Below are 27,941 nucleotides of genomic sequence, written 5' to 3' on the forward strand. Positions count from 1 at the left end.
ACAGTCTGTCACTGAGATCTGATCCAGAGTCAGAGTGAAGACACACATTTGGACTGTTTCCTGTTTTGACTCCAGGACATTTTGAATGAGCTCAGCTCAGTGAAGAGTTCCAGCTGGAAAGATGATCTCTGTTTGCTACCTGCTGTCAGGTACGACTGCCATAATAAACATGGAGAGTGAGCATGAAGGTGCAGAGGAAGACTCTAGTGTCATTTTTTAATGGTTTTTAAAAGGGTTTTTAAGGGTTTTCATGGATGGTTTGATTTCCAGCAGGACACTTAAACATGACAGTGGACGTCCTAAAGAACATATTCACTGATATGAAACGTGTCATTGAACAGGATTACTATCAGTGCAAACATGGTGGAAACAGCTGTGACTGCATGGATGTGACACACTTCAAATCTGCTCTTCACTCTTGGATTTGGGATCCACGGAGCTGCTCTGTGTCAACAAAGGAATGGTGTGGAAGGTCGCAGCGTACGGACACAAACACTGTGAGGTAACGGCGTAAAAACTAAACAATCAGCTCTGTGATTAATGAGGACATGAAGTCAGACATTCCTCATTAGGAGCAGCAGGAATGAAAGTGACTCCATGTGCTGCTGGGACTTCAGCGTTAGCTCACATATCTGACACATGTTCAGTCCAGATGTCAGCAGTGTCTTCTCACTCAGTTTGTCCCACTGTTGGCAGTAAGAGAGCACAGCTGGTTCACCTCTGACCCCCACTCTGAACCACAGCACTGTCACTCATCAGTACATCACACTTTAACCACACTGAACCAGAGTCTTCCTCAGCACCCTCATCCTCACTCACCATGTTTGTGTATCTGACTATTTCCTCATTAACCACAGAGATGATGAACTCACAGAGCTGAAGGAGACTTAATGACGCACACGCGCACACACACGCACACGCGCACACGCACACACACACACACACACACACACACACACACACACTCTACAATAACAGCCCACAGGTGTTCACTAGCTGATAAATTGCTTAAAGAGGAAACAGACACAGAGCGATGGTGGAGTCAGGAAAAGCATCACCGATCAAAGAGGAGAAGCTCAGATGGTGACTGCTCTGGATATTTGTTGTTGTTTAAGGTTACTTTATTTATACCCACAGGTAAATTTACTTTACAGAAAAATGATATCATCCCTTCAAACACACAATGAAAACGCCTCACAATAACATACTTGAACATTTCGGCTCAAATCAAAAACCATTCTTCTTCTTATTGAGTTCAGTGACAGCAGCAGGACAAAGCTGTTTCTACAATGCTTTGTCCTGCATCTTGAAATACAAACCTCTGTTCTCAGGAAAGAAGCTGAAATTCACCCCGTAGAGGATGGGAGCCATTTTTAAGAATTGATAATAGGGCTGGGCCGTCTCATACTGTTCACGGTAACACCGGTATAATGTTGGTCCGTCAGACACACAACAAAGCACTATTTTTGGTAGCGCATGCTAGCGGGCCGTCGTTATTACCGTGTTGTTTGGAAAATACGGCGCACTTAAAATCATCCTTTGATTTGTCTGAAAGTCGACAGAGCCCCTTATAACCCCGTGCGCCTTATGTATGAACTCTGGTTGTGTTTACTGACCTCGAAACGATTTTATGTGCACGGCGCTCGAAATGTTTCAGTACGACTTTGCTGAGCTACGAAGCCGCACCGCTTGATGGATTGTGGGAGCATTACGGCTGTCGTAGGCGGAGCCTCGCGGAGTGATACGTGCTGTTCTTCAACATAATATTACCGTATTGTGTGTGTATAACCTCTTTTTAAGTGTTGTGGATGTTATACATGGTAATGCTGAGGATGTGTCGGCCAGTTTCCACTGGAAACGCCTTTTGGTTAAACTGTCAGCGAGGAATTTGCATTTGCACTGTTACATTTTTATATAACTTTAATGCACATTAAAAAACAGCTGCTTGTTTAAGTGAAAATACATTGATGGTTTTTGCACTAATAAAGTTGTGGAGTTGTAAAGTATTTTGTCTCGTGTCAATTATGTCGTCAGTTATATCGTTATCGCAAATTTTCAAATGTATATCGTGATAAATATTTTTGGTCATATCGCCCTGCTCTAGCTGATAAAGCCATCCTCTGTACCTCAAAGGAGCTTGCAAAGAAAAGCGTCTGGACTTCTTTAAGTTACTTGAAGACGTTTCACCTCTCATCCGAGAAGCTTCTTCAGTTCTAAGGTCAAATGGTGGAGAGTCCCAGATATAAACCTAGTGGGAGTTTCCCCCCACAGAGGGACAAAAGGACCCCCTGATGATCCTCTAATCGCCTGAGCCAAGGTGTAAACTGGGTGTGGGTCCCAATCAGCCAGAGTTTCGGGTGTGTTCATTGTGAAACCTGGCCCCACCTTATCATGCGAATTCCTGAGATCAGATAGCCCAGGATACAGGAAAAGAAGGCCGTCGCTTCCCTGAGCAAAGACCACAACATCACTGTTTTACCAGCTGATAAGGGAAGATGCACCGTGGTCCTAAACACTACAGATTACCACACAAAGATCACTACTCTCCTCAGTGACAAAAATACCTACAAAGCCCTAAAGCGAGACCCCACAAGCAGCTACAAAAAGAAAGTTATAGCTTGCCTTCAAGACTTTGAAAAGGACAAAATCATTGACCGCCTTACATATCACCGCCTTTACCCAGGGGATGCCATACCCTGCATTTACAGACTTCCTAAAATCCACAAGGAAGCTGTCCCACTCAGACCCATAGTCAGTAGCATAAACTCAGCCACTTATAACATTGCTAAACACCTTGCTACCATCCTTGCGCCTCTCGTGGGGAACACCCCACACCACATCAAGAACTCCACCGACTTCACCGACAAGGTCCAGAAACTTACCCTGGATCCAGATGAAACCATGGTGTCCTTTGATGTAGTCTCTCTCTTCACTTGCATACCCACCACGGAGGCCGTGGAAACTGTCAGAAAACGACTACAAGAAGACAGCTCCTTGGAGGACAGGACCAACTTCACACCCGATCAGACCTGCACACTGTTAGACCTCTGCCTCACCACTACATATTTCAAGTACAACGAAGGCTTTTACAGACAAAAACATGGCTGTGCCATGGGCTCCCCCGTGTCACCTATTGTAGCCAACCTTTACATGGAGGAAGTGGAAAGGAAGGCTCTTGGCTCTTTCAAAGGAAGAGTACCCAGCCACTGGTACAGATATGTAGACGACACCTGGGTCAAAATCAAGACACAAGAAGTGGAATCCTTCACTGCGCACATTAACGCTGTGGATAAAAACATCAAGTTCACCAGGGAAGACACAAAGGACGACTGTTTGCCTTTCCTGGACTGCGCTGTGGACATTGAAGAGAACGGCAACCTCAACATCGAAGTTTACCGGAAGCCCACACACACGGACCAGTACCTCCTCTTTGACTCCCATCACCCTCTGGAACACAAACTTGGAGTAATCAGGACCCTACACCACCGGGCAGAACATGTTCCCTCTAAGCCTGAAGGGAAAAAGAAGGAACACACACATGTAAAGAAAGCACTCAAAACGTGCGGCTATCCTAAATGGGCGTTCTTAAAGTCAGCAAAGAGGCACAGAAAAGAAGACCAGACACCAGCGAGGGAGGATAAGAAGGACAGACGCAACAACATTGTCATCCCCTATGTAGCCGGTGTATCAGAGAAACTCAGGAGAGTTTTCTCCAAGCATGACATCCCGGTGTATTTCAGACCCAGCAACACACTCAGACAGAAACTGGTTCACCCGAAAGACAAAACGCCAAAACACAGACTTAACAATGTGGTGTATGCTGTACAGTGCAGCGAGGAATGCTCAGACCTCTACATTGGAGAGACCAAACAGCCACTTCACAAGCGCATGGCACAACATAGAAGAGCCACCTCCACAGGACAAGACTCAGCAGTCCATCTGCATCTAAAGGTCAAAGGTCACTCTTTGAGGATGCCAATGTTCACATTTTGGACAGAGAGGACAGATGGTTTGGAAGAGGAGTGAAAGAAGCCATCTATGTCCACTGTGAGCGACCATCTTTGAACAGAGGCGGTGGTTTACGACACCAACTCTCTGCCATCTATAATCCAGTTTTGAGATCCTTCCCAGACGCCTTAACGCCCACTCACATCCTGGGCCATCTGACCTCAGGAATTCGCATGATAAGGTGGGGCCAGGTTTCACAATGAGCTCACCCGAAACTCTGGCTGATTGGGACCCACACCCAGTTTCCCACCTTGGCTCAGGTGATTAAAGGATCATCAGGGGTCCTTTTGTCCCTCTGTGGGGGGATACTCCCACTAGGTTTATATCTGGGACTCTCCACCATTTGACCTTAGAACTGAAGAAGCTTCTCGGATGAGAGGTGAAACGTCTTCAAGCAACAAGAAGTCCAGACGCTTTTCTTTGCAAGCTCCTTTGACTACGATGACCTGGATGACTGAGAACCTTCACAGACAGCAGTGATACATCTGCTGCTGTCAGGCCTGCAGGTATCAGGCTGCTGTTCTCCTTCATCTCATAGTGGACAGAAATTATTTTTTGGAGCTGCACAAATAATTTGTGTGGCATCAGATTTGATGCAGAACAGCTGATTGTTCTGTAAATAGTTTGAAATGTTTGTTTAAACAACATCTTGAAACAGAGACTGAAAAGAGTTCATACAATGGAACGAATGACAGCAAGCTTGCAACTAAAGATGGAGATCTTCTACCAGGAACTGTGTGGCCAGATCCTGAATGAACAAGAACTTTGGAACATTACTAATATGAAGCTATAAATCTCTATACGACATGCGATCATATTAATCTTGGTCTGTTTTTGTTTCCTTTCCTGTCTTAAATGGTCTCATGACAGAGAATGTTAACATGTTGTTTGTTTGTTTATTACCCCAAAAATGACTAAATAAACATCTAAAAAACCCAAAAAAAACGCCTTGGCTGCATTTTTAGATAAACAGCTGCAAAAAACTTTGTTGTTTGCATAACTCAGTAACTTTTTTGAAGAACTATATAATTAATTGCCCAACATTGGTCTTTATTTACTGTACTTGCAGACAGAGTTACAGACTCTCTCCCAGACCACAGACTCAGAATACAAGTCAGAGCTTTATAAAAAGAAAAAAGAAAGTTGTGTTTTCAAAATTGGAGTTCAGGTTATTTTTCCTTCCAATAGTGTTAACATACTACAGGTCATGGACAAGATTGTTTTTAATTTTCATTGTAAGTGGGATAAAGCAGTTACTTAAAAGTAGTCTAACATAAATGCTGTAATTTGATTACTTTAATAAACATGTAACTTGGATGGATGTGATGCTGGCGTGACCACAGTGCACACGTCTGCTGTCGCTCACAGTGGTCCAAGGAGGGAGTTTGTGCGTTCGCTCAGACACATGAAACATTAGAGGGAACGTTGCTCCTCCCACCACTGAACAAATCCTCAGTGACTGGACCGTGGCTGGTTTCACCCTCTTTCAGTAAGCTGACAATAACATCTGCATATTTAATGATGGCCCTGTTTTCATATCTGCTCTGACACATGTTTGTATAGAGAGTGAATAATAAGGGTGATAAGACGCAGCCTTGAGGAGAACCTGTGGAGGAGAACACTGGGTCAGACAGAACCCCATTTATTCTGTTTGTGACCTGTCAGTTAGAAAATCTCAAATCCAGCCCAGCAGGTTCTCCCTGATTTCAAACTGTTCTAAAAGTCTTTTAGTTAAAATATGGGGCTGTGTTGTATTAAAAGCTGCAGAAAAATTGATGAACTGAAGTCTTGCAGAAGTCACTTCACTCTCTACATGTGTAAGAATCAGATTTAGTCAAAGTGCGTCCTCCACTCCTCTGTTGGGCCTGTATGCAAACTGCATTGGATCCAGCTGATGTTCAGTCTCTTTCATAACCACATTTCTGATGAGTTTTTCAGAGACTTTCTGAGGTGAGGGCAACAGGCCTGAAGTTGTTTAGAAGTTTTGGACGACTAGATTTAGGGACAGGAACCACAACTGCTTCTTCCCAAAGAGAGGACACATGCTGCACTAATGTTATCAGGACCCTGGCTCTTGTTCACATTAACTGCATGAAAGGCCTTTTGGACATCGCTGAGTTAAATGATAAAGTGCTGAGTGTCTCTCAGTTTCAGTTCCAAAATATCCTCGCTAACATCAGAAGAACTGAAACGAGCATAAAACACATTCAAGTGTTTGCAAAATCTTTGTCTGATCATCTAAAATGATCTGACTGCTGCTCTGAGGATGTTCAAACTAGGGCTGGGACGACGCGTCGACGTCATCGATTACGTCGACATGTGAAGTACGTTGACCTAAAAAAAAATGTGCGTCGATGCGTCATCACTTTCAAAACAGACACGGCGGCAGCGAGTAGCGGCAACATGAGTGAGGCAGCCGTAGCCAACTTAAATCACTCCACCCGAACACGCAGTTCGACAGTACGGGGATATTTGAACAGAAAAGGAAGTGATGCAGGCGTTTCCCGGCTTTGTAAGGTGGAAATGGCCTATCAGAAAAGCACGACGGCTATGCACCAGCACCTCAAACGACGGCATCCAGGAGCAGCTTAAGCTTCGGATTGAAAAATTCATCGATTATCGTTTTGCCCAGCCCTATTTCAAACCCTGCTATGGTTTTCATACAAGTCCAGGCATCAGACTTCACTACAAAGAAGCTCTTCATAGACTCTTATTTCTGTCTAACAGGAACGTCTGAATGACCAACAGCAGCAGCAGATTTAAAACACCGCCCCCTAATGACACAACACAGGTACTACATGTAGATGTGAGTCTACAACACAGCGTACGATGACCAATGCAGGATCATGCTAAGTGTTAGGTTTTGTATTGTTGATTGTCATTTATGCTTAGAAATATTTAACCATATATGCTTAGAGGTGTATAATCAATTGTGTAGTGATAGTCTGCAAACTTGTGTGTATTAGAGAGCACTCTGGGAGCACGAGAGAGGTCGTTTTATTGTAGGATTAACGTGGCTATATCTGTTTTAGGCTAAGTGCCTTTTGTTTAGATGAACTGCTGGACTTCCTCACCGTGTTATCTAGGGTGAAGCATCTAGGGTGAGACTACCCTCTTTATGACCAAGGATGTACCTTTTGTGCTTTTATGTTATATGACCCTTTGGTCAGCAGTGCCACACACACACACACACACACAGTATTCTTTGTTCACATGTATACCTATGTAAGATGTCATATGTTAATGAACCTATGCATATTCATGTAACCTCAATAAAAGAGCAGTGTTACGGGGGAGCGGACGAGAGCAACTGGGGTCAAGCGAAGGAACGGCGTTTGTCCGGTTCTCTCCCGTGCACGAGAAACATGAAGAACTTTGCCTACTTGTGTCTTGCTTGCTGTGTAATTATATTGTCTTCAACGTTCCAGCGAATAGGTTCAAGCTACAAACCTATCACTAAGTGATCAACAGAAAATATAATTTCATTTGAGAAACAAACTAATGAGAGTCGTTTAGTGCTGTGTGTATCTGAAGAACTAAACTACTAACCTACACTCATGTTAATGAGCACATCTGGACTCACCCAGCCTTTCTGCAGTTCCTCACAGCTGGAATCAGTCGACGTCGTCCGTCCTCTGATGTGTTGTACTTCTGCAGGTCCAACTCATCCAGAACCTCCTCTGACATCTGCAGCATGAAGGCCAGAGCTGAGCAGTGGATCTCAGAGAGTTCCTTCTCTGATCTGTTCTCTGACTTCAGGAACTCTTGGATCTCCTGATGTACTGAGAGGTCGTTCATCTCCATCAGACAGTGGAAGATGTTGATGCTTCTGTCAGGAGAGATTTTATCATCATCCTCATCATAATCTTCACTGTTTATCTCCTTCAGGTTCTTGATGACTCTCTGAATGGTTCCTGGACTGTTCTCTGTCTGACCCAGCAGACCTCCTAAGAGTCTCTGGTTGGACTCCAGACAGAGGCCATAAAGGAAGCGAACAAACAGGTCCAGGTGGCCATTTTTACTCTGGAGGGATTTCTCCATGGCTCTGCTCAGGAAATAATCCAGAGATTTGAAATTTCTACGACCAAACCCATCAAAATCAAAAACACCACCGAACTCTGAGTTATTCAGCTCATTCCAAGAATTGCCTGCATCATAAACATACTCCTCCTCATACCAGTCTATGCTCAAAAAATCCCTCAGCACCTTTGTCTTCCTGTTGGTGAGACAGTGGAACATGTAGACTGCAGCCAGAAACTCCTGAATGCTCAGATGAACAAAGCAGTAGACTGGTTTCTGGAAGATCACACACTCTCTTTTGAAGATCTCTGTACAAACTCCTGAGTACACCGAGGCCTCTGTCACATCCAGACCACACTGCTCCAGGTCTTCTTGGTAGAACATGATGTTTCCTTTCTCCAGATGTTCAAACGCCAGCCTCCCCAGCTTCAGAAGAACTTCCCTGTTAGCCTCCGTCAGCTCCTGTGGACTCGTCTCATGTCCATCGTGGTACTTGTTCTTCTTCCTCTTTGTCTGAACCAGCAGGAAGTGTGAGTACATGTCAGTCAGGGTCTTGGGCAGCTCTCCTCTCTGCTCTGTAGTCAACATGTGCTCCAGAACTGTAGCAGTGATCCAGCAGAAGACTGGGATTCTACACATGATGTGGAGGCTCCTGGATGTCTTCATGTGGGAGATGATTCTGCTGGACAGCTCTTCATCACTGAATCTCCTCCTGAAGTACTCCTCCTTCTGGGCGTCAGTGAAGCCTCGTACTTCTGTTAGCCTGTCAACACATGTAGGAGGGATCTGATTGGCTGCTGCAGGTCGGGAAGTTATCCAGACGAGAGCCGAGGGAAGCAGATTCCCCTGGATGAGGTTTGTCAGCAGCTGGCTGACTGATGACTTCTGTGTGACATCAGACAGCAGCTTCCTGTTGGTGAAATCCAATGAAAGTCTGCTTTCATCCAGGCCGTCAAAGATGAACAAAAGCTGAGAGACAGCCAGCTTCTCTGCTGAGACCTTCTGTAATGTTGGATGGAAAACATGGAGCAGCTCCAGAAGACTGTACTGCTCATCTCTGATCAGGTTCAGCTCCCTGAATGAAAGCAGAACCACCACACTGACATGTTGGTTCTCCAAGCCCTCTGCCCAGTCCAGAGTGAACTTCTGCACTGAGAAGGTTTTTCCAACACCAGCCACGCCGTTGGTCAGAACCACTCTGATGGGTCTCTGTTGGTCAGGTAAGGCTTTAAAGATGTCCTGGCACCTGATTGGAGCGTCATGGAGGGCGTCCATCTTGGAAGCTGTCTCCAGCTGCCTCACCTCATGTTGGGTATGAACCTCTTCACTCTGTCCCTCTGTGATGTAGAGCTCAGTGTAGATGGTGTTGAGGAGAGTTCTACTTCCTGTTTCATCACTTCCTTCAGTCACACGTTCACATCTCCTCCTCAGACTGATCTTATGTTCATCTAAAACCTCCTGCAGACCAACATCTGCTGACAGAAAGAAAAACAGAAAGAAAACTCTTCAATGTCTGAACAACAACAAGAAGTCCAGTTTTCAGAAATGAGTCCATCAGCAGACAGATGTTCAGTCTTACTTTGTACACAGCTGCTCTGACTGGCTGTCTGCAGTCCAGCTCTGGATCTTTCTCCACACTGGGGACAGGACCAGTCTCCTGATGAAGCAGACTGGTCCCAGTATGAGGAGATGCACTGTCTGCAGAACCAGTGTCCACAGCTGGTAGAGACTGGATCCTTCAGGACGTCCTGACACAAAGCACAGCTGGACAGCTGCTCCTCCTCACAGACACTGCTCCTCTTCCTCTCTCTGTGAACACATTTCTTTATCACTAAAATCATCGACTGTCAGTGACAAACATGCAGATTTGATGACACTGTGCAGAAGCTCTGATGGTCACAGAGAAAAGTCAAAGTGGAGAAACTTGTGTTTGAGTTCAGTTCAAGCTTCCTTTGCTGTTCCTGTCTTATTAAACACAGAGTGATCAGCCTACAAACTCCACAGCAAAAGCCTTCATCACAGAGCTGATTATGTCCTTCACTGGATGTACTGGAAGTTTGGGATCCATCACTTTCAACTGACCTTTGAACTCCTCTAAAAACTGTGGACGAGCAGCGGTGTCACATTCAGAGCTTTCAGCTTTATTTTGAAAGAGTTCAGTCAGCAGGAAGTGAACTTCTGGGTTCTGATTTTCTTTCTCTTATTTTACAGAAGTGAAGAAGAAGTAAAAGCTTTGAAATGATCTGAGTGAGATTTCTGAACATTGCCACCAAATTGAGTTCAGCCTCCAGCAGTAACTTTGTTTCTTGATGCCTCCTGATGATGTGATGTTTGATTACAAACCTGTTCATGTGTTAGACATGAATCACATGAACACAGGCAGAAAAAGCAGCCAATGAAGCAAATGACAGAAACGTGTTCATTCACTGCCATGATCCAGATTTTCTATGTGCAGATGTTTGTAAAGAAGACGTGTGCAGCCAGGGCTGGACTGGGACAAACTCTACTTTTAAACTCTAGACTGTGAAACAGGCATAAATAAAGATTTGCTTTTTGCATGCGAGTCTGTGTTTGAGTCTTCACCGAGTGTTTGACAAATGTCACAAACACACAATTTATTAAAAACTAGCATTATCGTACACAGACCACCATTAGGAATAAACTATGATGTTGTTTATTCTATTACTCTCGTTTTCTTCTGCTTGTTTTCTTTTTTCTTTCTCAGCAGGTGATCCATAGATGCTTTTTCTTTTTCTGCCCATTCTGTTGGTTTTTGTCTTTTGCCCTTCTCCCCGTCCCTCTTCTCAGCTCTTTCTCTTTCTTTCCTCCAGTCAAGTCTGTCCCATATTCAGCAAGTGAAAATAAAATAAACAATAAAAGGTGAATCAAATGGACCATTACAGCAAGGCTGGGATGGTCAGTTTGGTAAAGTAAATCCGTTGGGCATCTTTCTTTGCCTTTAGACAACAATTCTGATGCAACAGAGCCAAATGGGACAGGCAAAAAAATAAATAAATAAATAACAGGAATAAACTATGATGTCACTGGTAGAATTACAGTCAGCAGCTCTCTTACATGGTCAGCTGAGCTCCTTGACTGAAGTTTGGAGGATCTCTTTCTTTGGACCAGTCACTCCTCACAGACACACAGCTGGATGCTGGAGACTGTGACCTCTGACCTCTGCAAACACATCAATTACTGATAAATTCTCTGGTTAAAATCTTTGAAGTAACTCTAAACACACAAACTGGATAATGTGAGGGTTTGTGTCAGTAATCTGAGATTAGATTACAAACAGCTGCAGAGACGTTCACAGGAAAACAAGGAGGATATGACTTTGTGTCCTTCTGTCTGCACGTTAGTACAGAAAGCAACATGTACATGTTAAAATGTCATGTCACATTTGACCTCTGACCTCTCCTTCAGTTTCAGTTCAATTCAGTTTTATTTATACAGCATTAAATCACAACAGCAGTCGCCTCAAGGCGCTTCATAGGGAGATGCTACAATAACACATACAGAGAAAAACCCAACAATCACATGACCCCCTATGAGCAGCACTTTGGCGACAGCGGGAAAGAAAAACTCCCTTTTAACAGGAAGAAACCTCCGACAGAACCAGGCTCAGGGAGGGGCGGGGCCATGTGAGAGGAGGGCGGCAGGATAAAGACATGCTGTGGAAGAGAGACAGAGGTTAATAATAACTGCTGGTTAAACACAGAGAGACGAGTGAACACGGAGAGGGAAGAAGAGACCAAGAGGTCACAGGTTGATCTGGAGGTCAAACTGATAATAACACTATAGAGCTGTTTAAGACTCTGTTCCTTACTGCCAACATACAGACCTGTAGGGTCTAATTACCACGTTACTCTGACCTCTTCCTCGAGGTCAAATCAGGTGCTGATGGTTCTGAGTTTGGGCATGTTTGGGTTTTGTATGCCTGTTGTTGGATCATCATGTCTGCATCATGTCGTCTTCTGGTTAGAGAGTTTTATTTACGTCCCTGTGGTGATTCTGTGTCGTTCGCTCCCTGTTTGCTTAGCTGATGGGTTGGATTCCTGTTCCTGCCTGAAAATATCTGAAAACTTGATTTTGTGACCCACTAAGATTAATAAGAGTAATATTAAAAATTAAGTAGCTGCCGCCACTGTTGGAAACTGGAATTGGCTGGGCCGCGCTATGAATTCTGGGATATGGTGGGCCACGAAGGACACACCCGACCCATCCTTCAGTGAAGGACGCATTTGAAGGAGTCGACGGATTGGGACAGCCTTCGCCGCCTGGCTGTGACGTAGTCGGCCTTCAAACGCGGCCTCCGGAGGATGCAGCCGATGTTTTGGGACACAGCTTTAGTCAGTGTCAGTCATTTCCTGTTTTATTTTGACATTCTCTCATCCTGTGTGCACTGTGTTCAGTTTTGCTTCCCCTGTCTCATTAGTTTCAGCTCTGTTCCCTCATCATCCCGTGTGTGCTAATCAGTCTCTATCGGTTCTTTGTTGTGTTCCTCCTCATGATACTTTCAGTCTGGCTCATGTTTGATTAATTTTCAGGACTTCAGTAATAAAGCTGTGTTTGAGTTTTCCATCGTGTTTCCTGAGCCTTGAATTTGGGTCCTTCTCTGCCACACATGCTGACAGGATCATGAAGCCAGCAGACTCGATTCTCCTGGATTACAGGATCTAAACACAGTCAGAATAATAGCTTCCTTACATTGTTGGTGTAGGTTCATGACTGAAGTTTGGAGGATCTCTTTCTTTGGACCAGTCACTCCTCACAGACACACAGCTGGATGCTGGAGACTGTGACCTCTGACCCCTGCAAACACAAACATCAGTTACTGATAGATTCTGACATGAACACCATATAAACAGCTGATCGTCCATCACTCACAGATTTCTATCAGACTGTGAGCTCCTTTACAGAAATGTGACATCATCACAAACAGCTGATTGTTCTGTTGGTACCAACATGGCTGCAGCCGCCACAAATCAGCACAAACACGGATTATTGATCTGATCAGACACATTTCTGCTGTGAACAACATGTCAGATTATTCCAGTCTACATCATAACTTCTATGGCTTTAGCAGCTCTCTTACATGGTCAGCTGAGCTCCATGACTGAAGAACTTTGTTGCTGCAGGTCCATGACTGAAGTTTGGAGGAACTCTTTCTTTGGACCAGTCACTCCTCACAGACACACAGCTGGATGCTGCAGATGCTGCTCCGTCCTCTTCCTCCATCTTCTTGATGTCAGGGTGGAGTTAGTCTGAGAGGTAAACACACACACTCAGAGGTGCTGTTGTACTGGAAGCATCACACTGACGGCTTTCTAATGTTGGAGCTTTGGCCCTAAAGTCCAAACCAGTTAGTTTAGAGGCTCAAAGTCTTTAAAAACACCAAAACCATCACATTATTTAATAAGTACATGATGATGAAGGAACTCAGTGTGTTTGGATCATCATCATGGTGAGGAGCCCACATGTTACGGCTCCTTTGGAGAGAAGCTGAGGATCACTGCAGGAAGTGAGCTCATGAAACCAAAGTGCTGTTTGTGAGCAGGATGACTCTGTTATTGGACCTGCTCTGTGTTCTACATATGATCAATACTTCAAATATCTGTAAACATCTCATCTTATATTTGTTGCACTTGGTCACATCTGTCTTTAAAATAGATTTTAATGTCACTGAGTTCTTTTCTACCTTTATTGATTTATTTTGGAATAAATTAAATATAAAGGTGCCAAAAACTGCCTGCAGCTTCTGCTCTGTGACAGGAAACTACTGTCAGGCTCAAAATGACTTCAGATTATTCATCACAGAGTGTTTATAGATCACAGGACACGTTACAGTTTTACTGTCGATGTTTTAGTTTAAAGGAATGACGTGTTAAGGTCTTACTGTGAATCTGCGCGCTCATTGGCTAATAACTTGAGATTGAAAAGTCGTTATCCAATGAGCGCGCGGCCTCTTCCGACATAAAGTAGTTTCCTTTGAAAAACCAAAGTCTGATTATTTTTGCCTCCACTGACGGAGCCTGTTGTTCCCGCCACAGAGACACAGTAATGTCAGAGCGGTGTTTACACTCAGCTGCCTCAGCACAGCTCTCACTCTCCTCCTGCTCTCTCACACTAAACGGAGGCTCAGCTAAACTGCGCACTTCGCTTCACTTCCTCTCTACTTACAGGAAATCAACGGAGTGGACGGAAAGTGCTGAGAGGAGCCCACCGGCCTCACGTTTCACCCACAGACATGAACAGCGTGGAATTATTTTATGTCATAAGAAGAAACATTCACGTTAACACTCACCTGCCGCAGCTCCACCTTCCTCCTCCTGCTGCTCTGAGGATCAACACTTTCACTTCTCCGCCCTAAACACAAAGGATGCTGGGACTTGTAGTTTTTAACTTAAGACTTAAAGTTTTTATCTTGTTTTTTGTGTATACTTTATTAATCCCCTGTAGGTAAATTATGCATTTAACCCATTCACTCAGTGGATAAATCTCGCCCTGATGTTCTGAGAGGCTTCCCCGACTCTCTGCAAACACTTTTTAAACCACTTTACTGAAAAGAAATTGTTTTCTTATTGTGATATTCTGGATTAGGCTCTTTGAAAAGATCAGGAGGACGTGGATAGGTGCTTTATTGAACAGCAGGACATCACACACTAACTTGTTGCTTTGTTAGCGGTGCACAAGCTACCCTTTTTTGTTATGTGTTGGTCAACCAAGAACTAGCTCTGTAACAGGCACTTCTGTATCTTACCACTGGGTGGCATCAATTCACTCCATTACATTCCTCCCCTTTTAGATTTGTAATTGAAATAAGCAACCCTTTAAAGAATGTATTTCACTGCCCCCCCCCCCCCCCCCCCCCAAAAAAGAAAAAGAAATATTCTGTGGCCCTTAAATGAACATTTTTTTGAATTATTTGAATATATATGAGTGCTTGTGTATAAATATGGTAAATGGCCTGTATTTGTATAGCGCTTTACTAGTCCCTAAAGACCCCAAGGCGCTTTACACATCCAGTCATCCACCCATTCACACACACATTCACACACTAATACACAAACAACACACACATGCTTTCAATTGTGTAATTTAAATGATCTAGGTAGCTCTGTTTTGAAGTTCAGTTAACGCTAGAAATGTGTTTTGGAGTTTGTACGTGTTTTGTCTCTAGGGGCCACCACATATATTTACATATAAACATATATAAATAAAACCACTTTTTTTTTTACTTTAGTAATTCCTTTTGTGCATAATTTTATATTATTGTTAATAATAAATCAATTAAAGCAACAAAACAACCTGAAGAGCCGGTTCGGAGCTGAAAGAGCCGGTTCTCTACAAAGAGCCGGAAATCCCATCACTACAACTTAGGCTACGTTCACACTGCAGGCGAAAGCGCATCAAATCCGATTTTTTTGACCCTATGCGACTCATATCCGATCATGGTGTGAAAGTGTGAACGGCACAAATGCGATATTTTCAAATCCGATTGGGGTCACTTTCGTATGTGGTGCTGAATCCAATACATATCCGATGTTTCAGAAAGCGACCGCTGTTTGGATGGTTTTTGGTTTTTTGGGGTTTTTTTTTCAAATATTAAACTTTATTAAGAAACAGTATGTAGAAAACAAATGGAAAGAACAAACACAGAGATAGAATAAATGTATAACCGCAGATTTTGGATTTGGCTCTGTTAGTGTTCTTATACTTTTTTAAATTGTTTTTTATTATTTATGATTGAATTTGATCCTGCTGGGTTGTCTTAGCTTTAAAATCGGTCTTACTTTATTTTGAATTATTATTTTGCCTTTTCTAACATGTTGCATCACTCACTGTTATATTTTCTGGTTTTCTTTTTTATCATTTGCTTATTTATTTTATTTTCAATACATTTCAAACAAAATATCTTTTGCTGCACTTACTAGTATTTACATTTTTAATACATTTCCCTTTGTGTCATTAAGGTAGCGTTTGTTCGTTTTGACCCTCGTGGGCAGCCGTACGGCAGGATCAAAGATCGTCTATATTCGTGAAGACTCGTGTCTGCTGTGACGTGGTCCTGGAGCGTCGGCCTGTGTTCGGCAGACGTCGTTGGAGCGATCAGCTGATCCTGGAGCATGCGCAGAGTGAGCGCTCGCCTCCCTCCCAGAAAAGCCTGGTTCGCGTAAACAACAGCAGACAGCTGCCGCCGCGGAGCTTTACCGCAGTTTTACCGGCTCTCGGATCGAGCTGCTGGTCGCCGTCGGGTCCTGTGACAGTGAGCTACCTGTCAGAGCAGCTGTGCTCACCTGCAGCTGTTAGCTGCTGACGTCAGCCCGGTGGCGTCATTTCTCTGATTAAGTGTCGTGTTTGAGGCTGTTGTGTCGTAAATCCGCCGGGAGCAGAGTTTGGAGCAGCTGAAGACACACCACAGGTTTGTGCTGAAGTCACCGAGACCTCTGAACTTTAGTTTGACCTCTGAACTGTAGTTTGACCTCTGAACTGTCGTTTGACCTCTGGACTTTATACAAGGAGGCTGCTGTGTGGATCCTACATTTCCCTTCATGCAGCTGGAGCTGTGTGTGACAGGAGTGAGTGATTTATGATGACTAACCTCAGCTTTAACTCAAAGTCAGGAAACAGATTATTACAGCTGCACTTCCTGTAGTGATCGCTGGCCACCATCAGGGGGCGGAGCTTCACTGAAACGCTTCCAGATGTGAGCAGCTGCTGTCCTCTGACCCGGTCCAGGGGTTTTAAAAAGGTCTTCGTGGACCTGAGATGCTGACGTCACAGTTTTTATCTTGTATCCTCTCAGAGACGATGGCGGAGCAGAACTTGGAGGCCAAGCTGAAGAACCTCCTGAAGCAGGAGAAGATCCAGCTGTGGAACCCGCCGTACACCGAGCAGGGCCAGCAGCCAGGCCAGCAGCCAGGCCAGCAGCAGGGCCAGCAGCACATGCAGGTGGGTGACCCGCCTGAGGAGGCGTGGCCACACACACCTTCCTACTGAGATCAAAGTATGAGGATATAACGTTCAGCCAGGTCTATGAAGGTCACTTTGTGACGCTGTTTAACAAATTAATCATTCACATGAATCCAATAAAATAATAAATCTGCTAAAACAAAAAAAATAAAACCATCATTAAAGAGTTCAGTTTTTCTTTCCTGTCAGAGGAAACCTCAGTTAAACAACTTACTGACCCAGTGAAACAGATTATAGAGGAAACACATGAGAGCAGGGCGCTTCTAGGATCAGAGCTTTGGGGTGCTGAGCATGCAGAGAGCTGCCCATCCAGCCAAGATACACTTTACTCGTCACGATGAGACGTCTTCCCCGTCTCTGTCAGTCCCTGCATCCTTAAATGTCTCCAGTTGTCCCGAGTTGTCTCTGACTGTCTCCTTGGTGCATTTAAGCCCCTGTTCCTCCCAGTTTTGAGATCCCTTCCCAGACGCCTTAACGCCCACTCACATCCTGGGCCATCTGACCTCAGGAAGTCACATGATAGGGTGGGACCAGGTTTCACAATGAGCTCACCCGAAACTCTGGCTGATTGGGACCCACACCCAGTTTCACACCTTGGCTCAGGCGATTAGAGGATCATCAGGGGTCCTTTTGTCCCTCTGTGCAGGGGGAGGGGCTATCTATACTTTTGTTGTTAAATGTTGTCAATTAAGTACTGCATGCTTTTTATATTTTTAGTAGTGTCACACAAACAGCCAATATTGTCAAAAACAGAAATCTTTGGGGCTGCTGAAGCACCCAGGCGGGTTTGGGGGAAGCGCCCCCAAAAAGGGGCTAAAATCGCCCCTGGATGAGGACTGACTGATTCTGTTTCACTGAGATTCAAGCATCAGTGAGGTTTTTGTCTCAGCGTCACAGCAAAGTTCAGCCCATGTGCAGCGCCGTTGGATTCTGTTCTGAGCGCGCTCAGTGCTGTTCTTCTTCCATCAGGAGCTGGCGGAGCGCTACGCCCCCCTGCTGCGCCTGCCCATGTCGGAGGTAGGGGGCGCTCTGGAGTCGATCCGAGCTCAGGCGGTGAAGCGAGGCAGAGGAAACCAAACGTTCAGGGAGACGAGCGTGGCGACGCTGGAGCTGCTGCTGCCGCGAGACGCCAAGAAGGTAACGAAGGCGGCGAGGACAGAGGAAGCTACCTGACGGTGTACCTCACGCCACACACTCATCACATGACACACACCGACCCACAATGCTTTGGTCTCCTGTGACGGAGGAGAATGACCTCAGTGTTTGCTTCCAGGATCCAAAGGTCAGGACGTACCTGGAGACGAGGCTGGACGTGTCGGCGCAGCAGGTGGTGGACAGGTACTCGATTACATCGCAGGCTGAGTGTGTGTGTGTGTGTGGCTATGGAAACTGATAAGATTTTAGCCAATCAGATTCTATTATTGATATCTCTAATTGATTCAGATGTTCATCGATTGCCATTGGCTGCGATGTGAGAGTCACCTCCATCGCTAAGCAACAATAAAGACGTCACACTGATACATATTAATTACATTAATTATGTTTACTAAGCACGGTGGTTAGCACTGTTGCCGCACAGCAAGAAGGTCCTGAGTTCAATTCCACCATCAGGCCGGGGTCTTTCTGTGTGGAGTTTGCATGTTCTCCCCGTGTTTGCGTGGGTTCTCTCCGGGTACTCCGGCTTCCTCCCACCGTCCAAAGACATGCAGCTTGTGGGGATAGGTTAATTGGATAATCCAAATTGCCACTAGGTGTGAATGTGGGAGTGAATGTGAGTGTGAATGGTTGTCTGTCCCTGTGTGTTGGCCCTGCGACAGACTGGCGACCTGTCCAGGGTGTACCCCGCCTCTCGCCCTATGACAGCTGGGATAGGCTCCAGCGCCCCCCGCGACCCTGAAAAGGATAAGCGGAAGTGAATGGATGGATGGATGAAATATGAAAGGTTTTCATTATGTGTCCAAGGCATTCAACTGTTTCACACTCTTCAGCAGAGAGAGCCTTTTTCTTTCCCATGTTGCTTGTAAGTGGTGGTGTGCTTAATAATGTGGCGCATGCTTCTTCAGTAGAAAAGGAATGATCACAGGTGTCTGAGGCTGATGTCGGTGATCCAAACAGCTCTGAGACACAATGCCAACCATGAGTTTGATTGAAAAACAACACATTTAATCTTTGTGACACTTAAATACAATTTTATTAATAATTTGGAACGTGGTGTAAAAGTAATGCAGTACTTAATTACTCCTGGGAAAAGGTAACTAGTTACACTACTCGTTGCATTACTTTCATGTTACCCTGTAAAACAGCTGCAGCTCACTGTCTCATAATCACTGTTTAAACCTGAGGCACCAACACACCTGTAATGAGGACACACACCTCCAACATAGCACAAAGCTGACCGCACAAATCAAAGATGAAGACACACAAAAAATGGTTGCCACGGTGATTCGACTGTAGAAACAGGAACAGGTAGTAACGAGGCTGCAGCCTGACTGCTCATCAGTTTGTTACCTGTTGAAGTTCAGGCTCTGGCTGCTGAGCCGAGGGGTGGAGTCTGCACACGCTCAGCTTTCACTCTGGGCTAGCTTAGCGTTAGCATGCTGTCAGTGCAGATGTAAAGAAGTGAGGTTGTGTTAGCAGCACTGTGAGTGTTTCTGTCCTGGATGCACGTTTCACTTATTTACATTTACATTCATCTTCTTCTTTTGTGCAATAAAAAATGCATTTGGACACACATGGTCACTATTTTCCTCCTCTGACATCCAAGCTGGAATCAGCTGATCGTAGTGTGAGGACAAGAAGTGGGATCAACAGGACAAATGATTCCAAGCAGCTGGAAAACTGGGAAGCAGAAGAACCAGTTCTCCATTCAATACTGTAGTAAAGTGTGTGTGTGTGTGTGTGCGTGCAGGGTCGCTGAGGAGCACGGCCTCAGGAGCATCAAGCTGATCCTGAGTGGGAGGACTCTGTCTGCAGGTCAGTGACCTCACAGCTGCAGTAGTCATGTGATCTGTCAGAGCTGAGCGTGTGTGTGTGTGCAGAGCGGCGTCTGGACGAGCAGGGCGTGAAGAACCACAGCAAGGTGATGGTGCTGAGGGTGAGCGACGGCGAGCTGAAGCAGCAGCTGACGGAGGAGGAGGAGGAGAGGAGGAGCCAGGAGGAGAGCGTCCAGAGGACCCAGAAAGGCTTCCAGATCCTGTCAGAGAGAGGTGAGGAAACAACCACGCCTCCAACACACCTTTGTTCAGCCCACAGGTGACCACAGCAGGGTGGTGTCCCAGGCTAACAGGTGACCATGTGGGCGTGGCAGTGGGAGGGGCACAGCTGTTTGTTTTTAAATGTCTGCTCCTCTCCATCAGACGGCAGCGAGGACCCACACACCACACCGTTCCTGGAGATCGCCGACCAGAAAGGAAACCCTCTGAAGATTCCCCCCACGGAGAAGAAGGTGGAGTTTGAGATAGGACGCAGTGTGGAGGTCGGCACCAGGGGGCGCTGCTGTGTAACCTCTGTGTGTGTGTGTGTGTGTGTGCAGGCTCTGATCCTGGCCATGGGCTTCCATGAGAAAGGTCGCGCTCTGATGAAGAGGAAGCAGCACGATAACGCTCTGTGTCACCTGCTGCAGGCCGACCAGCAGTTCAGGTACGAGCGAGCTGATTGGCTCTGAGCCGCGTCACAGCTCACCACGAGTTTATCAGCCTTCAGCCTGAGATCAGAGACTCTTCATCCACCGCCACTGTAAACGTCTGAAACTGTGTTCATGAGACAGGAAGTCCCTGTGTGTGAGCGCAACGTGCACCAGCTTTTCAAAATAAACCTCCAGAGTGAGGAGGTTTTCCAGCACATCCAGCGTGCTGTGTGTCATTAATGAGGGTTAAAGTCCTGTGTGTGTGTGTGCGTGCGTGCAGGAAGTGCGGCTCGGCGCTGCTCAGCTCCGTGGATAACTACGCCGTGCTGCAGCTGGACATCGTGTGGTGTTACCGCGCTCTGGAGGCGCTGTCCTGCCTGGAGGATGGGCGGAGCCGCCTGCAGAGAGCCGAGGACTGTTTCCTGCGTTGCTACGGAGAACAGCAGGAGAGACTGCTGATGATCAAGGTCAGACTCTCTCACACACACACACACTGTGTGTTGATGCTGAGGGTGAAACCATCATCAGGGAACGTGTTCATGTTTGTGACCAACATGAGGGAATAAACTTTCTGGTTTGTATTTGTAGTCCATATTTGTAGTCCATTTCCTGTAGTCTGAGAATCATTGACCAATCAGGTTTGAGCAGGCTGAGTGGAGGTGAAGACAGACTGCACTCTGATTGGTCAGCTTCTTAGACGATGCTGAGAGTGAGCATGTATGTGACACATTGAGTCTCAGTGGGACGACCTGTGTAAATAAAGTTTTAATGTTAATGTTGTAAACAATGTGAAGCTGAACAGTCTCACTGCAGATGTCCACTGTTTACTTCTTACTGGGATGTATCACCATGGTAACACATGCTGATGAGCTATGCTTAAGTTATTGCAGTGAATCTGTAACCTTCAGCCTGTCATTGACTTAATGTGTGTGTTGCCAGGGTAACACGGGCAGAGAGGAGGTGCTGTTCCTGCGTCTGTACCTCCTGCAGAGCCTCCTCTCCTACATCGAAGGAAGCGACTCTGAGGCGCGGCTGCAGCTCTCCAGGGTGAGACTCGGCTTAGCATGAGTGACAGTCCACAATAATCCAGCTGTGTGTGAGTGGCTCACTGAGCTGCTGTGTGTGTCAGGTGGAGTCTCTGTACGCGCGCCTGCGTCCCGACTCGGAGAAGATGGCTCAGCTGATGGCGCTGGGCTTCAGCGAGAGAGAAGCTCGGCTCGGCCTCAGAGCCTCCCGGGGCGACCTGCAGGAGGCCGCCATCCACATCAGCACCCGCCGACAGGTAACACCTGACAGGAAGTCAGTTCACCGCCTGTCGTCGTCCCGTTTGAGTGTTTAATAAAGTTTTATCTCTATTTATCAGGAGCGGGAGGAGCTGAAGCAGAGGGAGAGACAGAAGAGGAGGACGAGGATGGAGGCCATCTCCGCCCTGATGGAGCTGGGGTTCTCCCAGAGAGACGCCGCCCGCGCCCTGCACCACGCCGACGGGAACGTAGACAGAGCTTACGCTGTCAGTGGCCCCGCCTCCTCGTACAGGTCTCACAGGTGGAGCCGTGACTGACTCCATGTTCTCCTCTGTGCCATCCCCAGATCCTGCTGGACTCGAGCCAGGATGCCCAGGCGACCAATAACAACACAGAGGGCGGAGCTAGCCCAGAGATGGTGGAGCAGGTACGCTCAGAGGTCACGTTCAACATTCAAACTTTATTGAACAGTGACAAGACGAGCAGAGGAAAGCTGGGGGCGGGGCTTCTCTCTGTTCTCCTATAGCTATGTCTCCTCCAGCTGTTCTCTTTCTGTCCCTCCAGCTGTTCTCCTCCAGCTGTTCTCCTCCAGCTGTTCTCTTTCTGTCCCTCCAGCTGTTCTCCTCCAGCTGTTCTCTTTCTGTCCCTCCAGCTGTTCTCCTCCAGCTGTTCTCCTCAAGCTGCTCTCCTCCAGCTGTTCTCCTATAGCTATGTCTCCTCCAGCTGTTCTCTTTCCTTCCCTCCAGCTGTTCTCCTCCAGCTGTTCTCCTCCAGTCCCTCCAGCTGTTCTCCTCCAGCTGTTCTCTTTCTGTCCCTCCAGCTGTTCTCCTCTAGCTGTTCTCTTTGTCCCTCCAGCTGTTGTATTTGGGATTCGAGCGGGATTCGGCTGAAGCGGCGCTCAGACTGACAGGTGGAGACGTCCAATCAGCGACACAGCTGCTGTTGGACAACCAGGGCGTCCTCTCCCCGGAGCTGCTGACCCCGCCCTCCACATCCTCCTCCTCCTCCACACCATCCTCAGAGGAGCCCAGCTCCGCCTCCAGCTCCCCAGGTAACAGAACCACCCTTCGTTCATCCAGCATAAACACAACAAAGTTACAGAACAGGAAGTGTCGATGTTTGAACGAGGCAGATTTCAGCAGATCTCATCCTTTGTAAGGACCTGAGCTGCCAGATTAGACCTTTCGTCTTCCTCAGTCTCTGTGACTTGTTTTACCTGACGAGCATGGAAACTTCTACAGACGTCTCTTTGCTTTTCTCTGAAACTGAGAGCTCACAGGGTGAAACTCGTTTAGAGCAGGTTCATCTTCATCTCATCAGTCACTGTGAAAACATGCTAACCAAACCAGCCAATGGGGCTTCAGTGAGGACGGTCATGTGGTTTAGAAACCCATCATCGTCCAATAGAAAGCCTGAGTGACCCGACGAGCTGAGGAATGAACCTCAGAGGTGTAGTTGTGATTTCACACAGACTGTCAGTCGGAGATTAAATGTTTAAAATAGAATCAATAAAAACCCTTAAAGACAAAAACAGAAAAGAAAAAAGTCACATGATCTAAAGTCTGCTTGTGTGACCCTCCAGAGGACAGCGAGCTGGTGAGCGAGGTGCTCGAGGACATCGCCCCCCACGAGGAGGACTACCTGGACCTCACGCTGGAGGAGGAGAGCGAGCTCATCTCTGCCATGAAGGCGTACCTGCACCGTGAGCCCGCCCACACCTAGTGACACGCTCGGGCCGGGTCGAGTGTTGTCGCTGTGTAGAACAAACACGCACACACACAGATCGTCCTGCAGTCGGGGAGTTCAGAGCGGCGTGCCAATGTGGAGACAGTGACGATCATCTGTTCAGCAATAATTCAGAGTCCTGCCGCTCAAACCGCACAGGTGTATCAGTTTAATCAGTGACATCATCAATGACATCATTGTTGGTGATGTTGGATCAAAGCGGAGTCTCAGTTTGTGTCTGAGCGGTTTCCTGTTGATTCTTTGGTTGTGATGGAGCCAATAAAGACGACACAAAGTGTTTCTGTCTGTCTGTCTGAAAACACAAAAACACAAAAGCAAAAACACCAGGTCAGTGAGAAGAACAGAGACTGAAGCTGATTGGTGGTGGAGGAGGTGTAGCATGGGGGTTAGGGTGGTGCATCAACAGACTCAGTCTTCACTCTGAGTCTCACTCTGCACTTCAGGCTCGAACCCTCAGAACCTTCCAGAAGAACTGTGAGACAAAGCTGAGTCTGAGCAGGAAAGGCTGCTACAGTGGCTTACAAAAGTATTCAGCCCCCTTGAACTTTTCCACATTTTGTCACATTACAGCCACAAACATGAATCAATGTTATTGGAATTCCAGGTGAAAGACCAACACAAAGTGGTGCACACGTGAGAAGTGGAACGAGAATCATACATGATTCCCAGTGTTGGGAAGGTTACTTTTAAAATGTATTCCATTACAGAATACAGAATACATGCCCTAAAATGTATTCTGTAACGTATTCCGTTACGTTACTCAATGACAGTAACGTATTCTGAATACTTTGGATTACTTAATATATTATCATGCTTTTTACAACTACGTGAATGTACTATTGCTGTGTGATTTATTACTATTACTGAAGGTCCGCGACTCCGAACTGTAGTAAAGGGACCTCTGACTAATACGGCGGGGTCCCTGTCGGCTCGTAGCCGAAAAATAGCTTTACTTTGTTGTGTGGGTCAACTTTGCTAGCAGAGACAGAGAGAGGCGTTGAAAGGCTCCAACGGAACTTGTTGTTTTCGGAGGAAAACACGAACACGGTGTACAGTCGAGTCTTAATAGCTTACTTACAACTGGGCTCGTCAGGCACTCTTCTTGGCTGCAGTGGTTATTATTATATTTACATGCTTCCAGCTCCCGTTTAAAAACTCGTACCTTTCCACTCCCCTTTTTCTCCCTCCTCGCGCTCACAGACCCATAACGTGTATGGCAGTCCATTCTCCCTGCAGCACGGACTACACTGCCCATGATGCTACATTCTTTAGAGCTATGCTTGTAGCATTCTGCCTGTTAGCTTAGCACAACAACAACAACGAAAAGGCGCTCTCTCACCCAGGAAACACACAGTCGCAGAGAGAGAGAGAGCGTCGCCCTGTAACCATGGCAACCGTAACGCTGCCGCCTGGAACAACAGACCGTAGCTGTCAAACAAACCCAAACAGTCCTGACCCGCGACAAAATGAAACAGGAAAGTACCGCAGTGTAATCCATTTATTTCAACAAAGTAACTGTATTCTGAATACCACCTTTTTAAACGGTAACTGTAACGGAATACAGTTACTCATATTTTGTATTTTAAATACGTAACGGCGGTACATGTATTCCGTTACTCCCCAACACTGATGATTCCAAACATTTGTTTCAAATAAATAACTGCAAAGTGGGGTGTGTGTAATTATTCAGCCCCCTGAGTCAATACTTTGTAGAACCAGCTTTTGCTGCAGTTCCAGCTGCCAGTCTTTTAGGGTCTGTCTCTACCAGCTTTGCACATCTACAGACTGAAATCTTTGCCCATTCTTCTTTGCAAACAGCTCCAGCTCAGTCAGATTAGATGGACAGCGTTTGTGAACAGCAGTTTTCAGATCTTGCCACAGATTCTCGACTGGATTTAGATCTGGACTTTGACTGGGCCAGTCTAACACATGGATATGTTTTGTTTTAAACCATCCCATTGTTGCCCTGGCTTTATGTTTAGGGTCGTTGTCCTGCTGGAAGTTGAAGCTCCACCCCAGTCTCAAGTCTTTTGCAGACTCCAAGAGGTTTTCTTCCAAGACTGCCCTGTATTTGGCTCCATCCATCTTCCCATCAACTCTGACCAGCTTCCCTGTCCCAGATGAAGAGAAGCCCCCCCAGAGCATGATGCTGCCACCACCATATCTGACAGTGGGGATGGTGTGTTCAGAGTGATGTGCAGTGTTAGTTTTCCGCCACACATAGCGTTTTGCATTTTGGTCTCATCTGACCAGAGCAGCTTCTTCCACATGTTTGCTGTGTCCCCACATGGCTTGTGGCAAACTGCAAACGGGACTTCTTATGGTTTTCTGTTAACAATGGCTTTCTTCTTGCCACTCTTCCATAAAGGCCAACTTTGTGCAGTGCACGACTAATAGTTGTCCTATGGACAGATTCCCCCACCTGAGCTGTAGATCTCTGCAGCTCGTCCAGAGTCACCATGGGCCTCTCGGCTGCATTTCTGATCAGCGCTCTCCTTGTTCGGCCTTGTTCGATTACACACAGGTGACTCTATTTAGTCATTAGCACTCATCAGGCAACGTCTATGGGCAACTGACTGCACTCAGACCAAAGGGGCTGAATAATTACGCACACCCCACTTTGTAGTTATTTATTTGTAAAAAATGTTGGAATCATGTATGATTTTGGTTCCACTTCTCACGTGTGCACCACTTTGTGTTGGTCTTTCACCTGGAATTCCAATAACATTGATTCATGTTTGTGGCTGTAATGTGACGTAATGTGGGAAAGTTCAAGGGGGCCGAATACTTTTGCAACCACTGTAACTCTAATACTGATTAATATATTCCTGCGCTGTATGAGCCCCTCCTGGATGGCCAAACTCCTCCATAAAGATTATGAACAGAATCAGTGACAAAGTGCAGCCTTGGTGGGGTCCATAACCCACCGGGAGCGAGTCTGACTTATTGCCAGCTATGTGGACCAAGCTCTTGCAGCAGTTGTGTAAGGTTCAGATAGCCCGTAGCAAAGACTCCCCATACTCCCGCAGCACCTCCTACAGAACACCATGAGGGACACGGTCGAGTGCCTTCTCCAAGTCCACAAAATACATGCAGACTGGTTGGGCAATTTCCCATGCTCCCTCAGGTATCCTTGACAGGATAGAGAGCTGGTCTAGTGTTCCACGACCAGGATGGAAATTGCATTGTTCCTCCTGTATCCGAGGTTCGACTAACGAACAGACGCTCCTTTCCTCCAAATCACGCCCCTCCAGGTCACACTGTCATTGCCCGAGTGTTGAAGTCTCCCAGTAAGACGAGTCCCGAGGTGGAGCACCCTCAAGCACCACACCCAAGGACTTCAGGAAGGCCGGGTACTCTGAACTGATGCTAAGTGCAGACAATCTGGATCTACTTCTAATTGGTGATTTTTGAATCACTCTTGTCTGGTCCCTCACCAAGGACTGATTTGCCACAGGAGACCCTACCAGAGTGCAAAAGCCCCCCAACAACACAGGATCCCTGGGACACACAAACCTTCCACCACGATGAGGTAGCGATTCACGGAGGGGCCTCTGAGTACTAACTTGATGTAAATTCTCCAGGAATATAACCTAGAGCCAAAAAGTGCTTTAAAGATCGATGCATTCACGCAGCTCATAATTAGACCAACTTATTATTCCTTCACATGTCCTGTTACTCCTTATATCTAAATGATTGATGGTTGAAAAATCCTAGTCTAAGGATCTTGGAGAGAAAAGCATCTGGACTTTAAGTTTCTTGAAGACTTTTGGCCTCTCATCTGAGAACGTCTTCAGTTCTAAGAGCAACTGGTAGAGAGTCCAGATTTATAAGCCCTATGGGAGTGTCCCTAAGAGGGTCAGTAGTGGGTCCATGACCCTCTTAGGGACACTCCCATAGGGCTTAAAATTCTGGGATTCTCTGCCAAGCTCCTTAGATTACTCTGACCTGGATGACTGCAAACCTTCACAGACATATTTAAAGGTCCTGGACTCTTCTAACCCTCTAACACTTAGTGCATCATATGAATACATGAATTTTTGTGAGTCTTTTATATCATCAGTGGGATTCACCACAATACATCTTTAAAACTTTGTCAGAAGTTTCAATTAACTCTCCACCTGTCAGAAACAGATATTTTCTGTTATCTGTATTAATCCAGATTATAATTTCTTTTGTCACAGCAGGAATGAAAACCTGTTTATGTGATGGTGTCGGTGTGGCCACACAAATCAACACACACACAGACTGTTTGATAAAAAACCTGTTTTCTTATTTTAGTCCGAGTTTATTTATCGTACATGATTACAGTCACAGGTGAG

General features: G+C 46.1%; 3 protein-coding genes across 17 annotated transcripts in view; 1 reads left to right on the forward strand and 2 right to left on the reverse strand.

Moving 5' to 3' along the window:
- Nucleotides 1-14,396, reverse strand: part of LOC309714360 (NACHT, LRR and PYD domains-containing protein 12-like) — a 29,791-nt gene extending 15,395 nt beyond the window's left edge. For 7 of the 12 annotated variants that reach the window (XM_082546741.1, XM_082546740.1, XM_082546739.1 and 4 more), the window contains exons 1-6: nucleotides 14,336-14,396; nucleotides 13,127-13,295; nucleotides 12,739-12,843; nucleotides 11,104-11,208; nucleotides 9,608-9,837; nucleotides 7,592-9,503 (exon numbers count right to left, since the gene is read on the reverse strand). In XM_082546741.1, the coding sequence (XP_082402867.1) occupies nucleotides 7,592-9,503; nucleotides 9,608-9,837; nucleotides 11,104-11,208; nucleotides 12,739-12,843; nucleotides 13,127-13,269 (2,495 nt within the window). In that variant the 5' untranslated portion in view covers nucleotides 13,270-13,295; nucleotides 14,336-14,396. Of the gene's footprint in view, nucleotides 1-7,591; nucleotides 9,504-9,607; nucleotides 9,838-11,103; nucleotides 11,209-12,738; nucleotides 12,844-13,126; nucleotides 13,296-14,211 lie in introns of all 12 variants that reach the window. The other 5 variants (XM_082546745.1, XM_082546747.1, XM_082546743.1 and 2 more) reach the window with 5 other exon arrangements.
- Nucleotides 14,397-16,139: 1,743 nt separating this feature from the next.
- Nucleotides 16,140-23,896, forward strand: nub1 (negative regulator of ubiquitin-like proteins 1). 3 transcript variants are annotated; one of them, XM_082546801.1, is made up of 16 exons: nucleotides 16,141-16,453; nucleotides 16,552-16,610; nucleotides 16,838-16,983; nucleotides 17,974-18,141; nucleotides 18,278-18,342; nucleotides 19,913-19,977; nucleotides 20,043-20,210; nucleotides 20,361-20,449; nucleotides 20,537-20,643; nucleotides 20,910-21,096; nucleotides 21,569-21,676; nucleotides 21,759-21,911; nucleotides 21,993-22,139; nucleotides 22,220-22,300; nucleotides 22,729-22,924; nucleotides 23,456-23,896. In XM_082546801.1, the coding sequence occupies exons 3-16, from the start codon at nucleotides 16,843-16,845 to the stop codon at nucleotides 23,593-23,595; spliced, it is 1,815 nt and encodes a 604-aa protein (XP_082402927.1). In that variant the 5' UTR covers nucleotides 16,141-16,453; nucleotides 16,552-16,610; nucleotides 16,838-16,842; the 3' UTR covers nucleotides 23,596-23,896. The 3 variants fall into 3 exon arrangements, with proteins under 3 accessions (XP_082402928.1, XP_082402927.1, XP_082402926.1); XM_082546802.1 differs by lacking the exon at nucleotides 16,552-16,610 and having other exon boundaries at nucleotides 16,140-16,453; nucleotides 17,986-18,141; XM_082546800.1 differs by lacking the exon at nucleotides 16,552-16,610 and having other exon boundaries at nucleotides 16,143-16,453.
- A 3,990-nt stretch (nucleotides 23,897-27,886) lies between these two features.
- Nucleotides 27,887-27,941, reverse strand: part of LOC309714406 (gamma-crystallin N-B) — a 156,953-nt gene continuing 156,898 nt past the window's right edge. For both annotated transcript variants that reach the window (XM_082546861.1, XM_082546860.1), the window contains exon 5: nucleotides 27,887-27,941. This exon is cut by the window's right edge and continues 175 nt beyond it. The gene's annotated coding sequence lies outside the window, so the exon portion shown is untranslated.

This window comes from Aulonocara stuartgranti (genome assembly GCF_965226115.1).
Source record: "Aulonocara stuartgranti genome assembly, chromosome: 9".
NCBI lineage: Eukaryota > Metazoa > Chordata > Actinopteri > Cichliformes > Cichlidae > Aulonocara > Aulonocara stuartgranti.

Excerpts from the sequence above, each read along its gene's own strand:
- nub1 (XM_082546801.1), top strand. The coding sequence starts at position 16,843 with ATGGCGGAGCAGAACTTGGAGGCCAAGCTGAAGAACCTCCTGAAGCAG. Across the intron at positions 16,984-17,973 it reads AGGGCCAGCAGCACATGCAG|GAGCTGGCGGAGCGCTACGC; the intron begins GTGGGTGACCCG and ends TTCTTCCATCAG. Across the intron at positions 19,978-20,042 it reads TGGGAGGACTCTGTCTGCAG|AGCGGCGTCTGGACGAGCAG; the intron begins GTCAGTGACCTC and ends GTGTGTGTGCAG.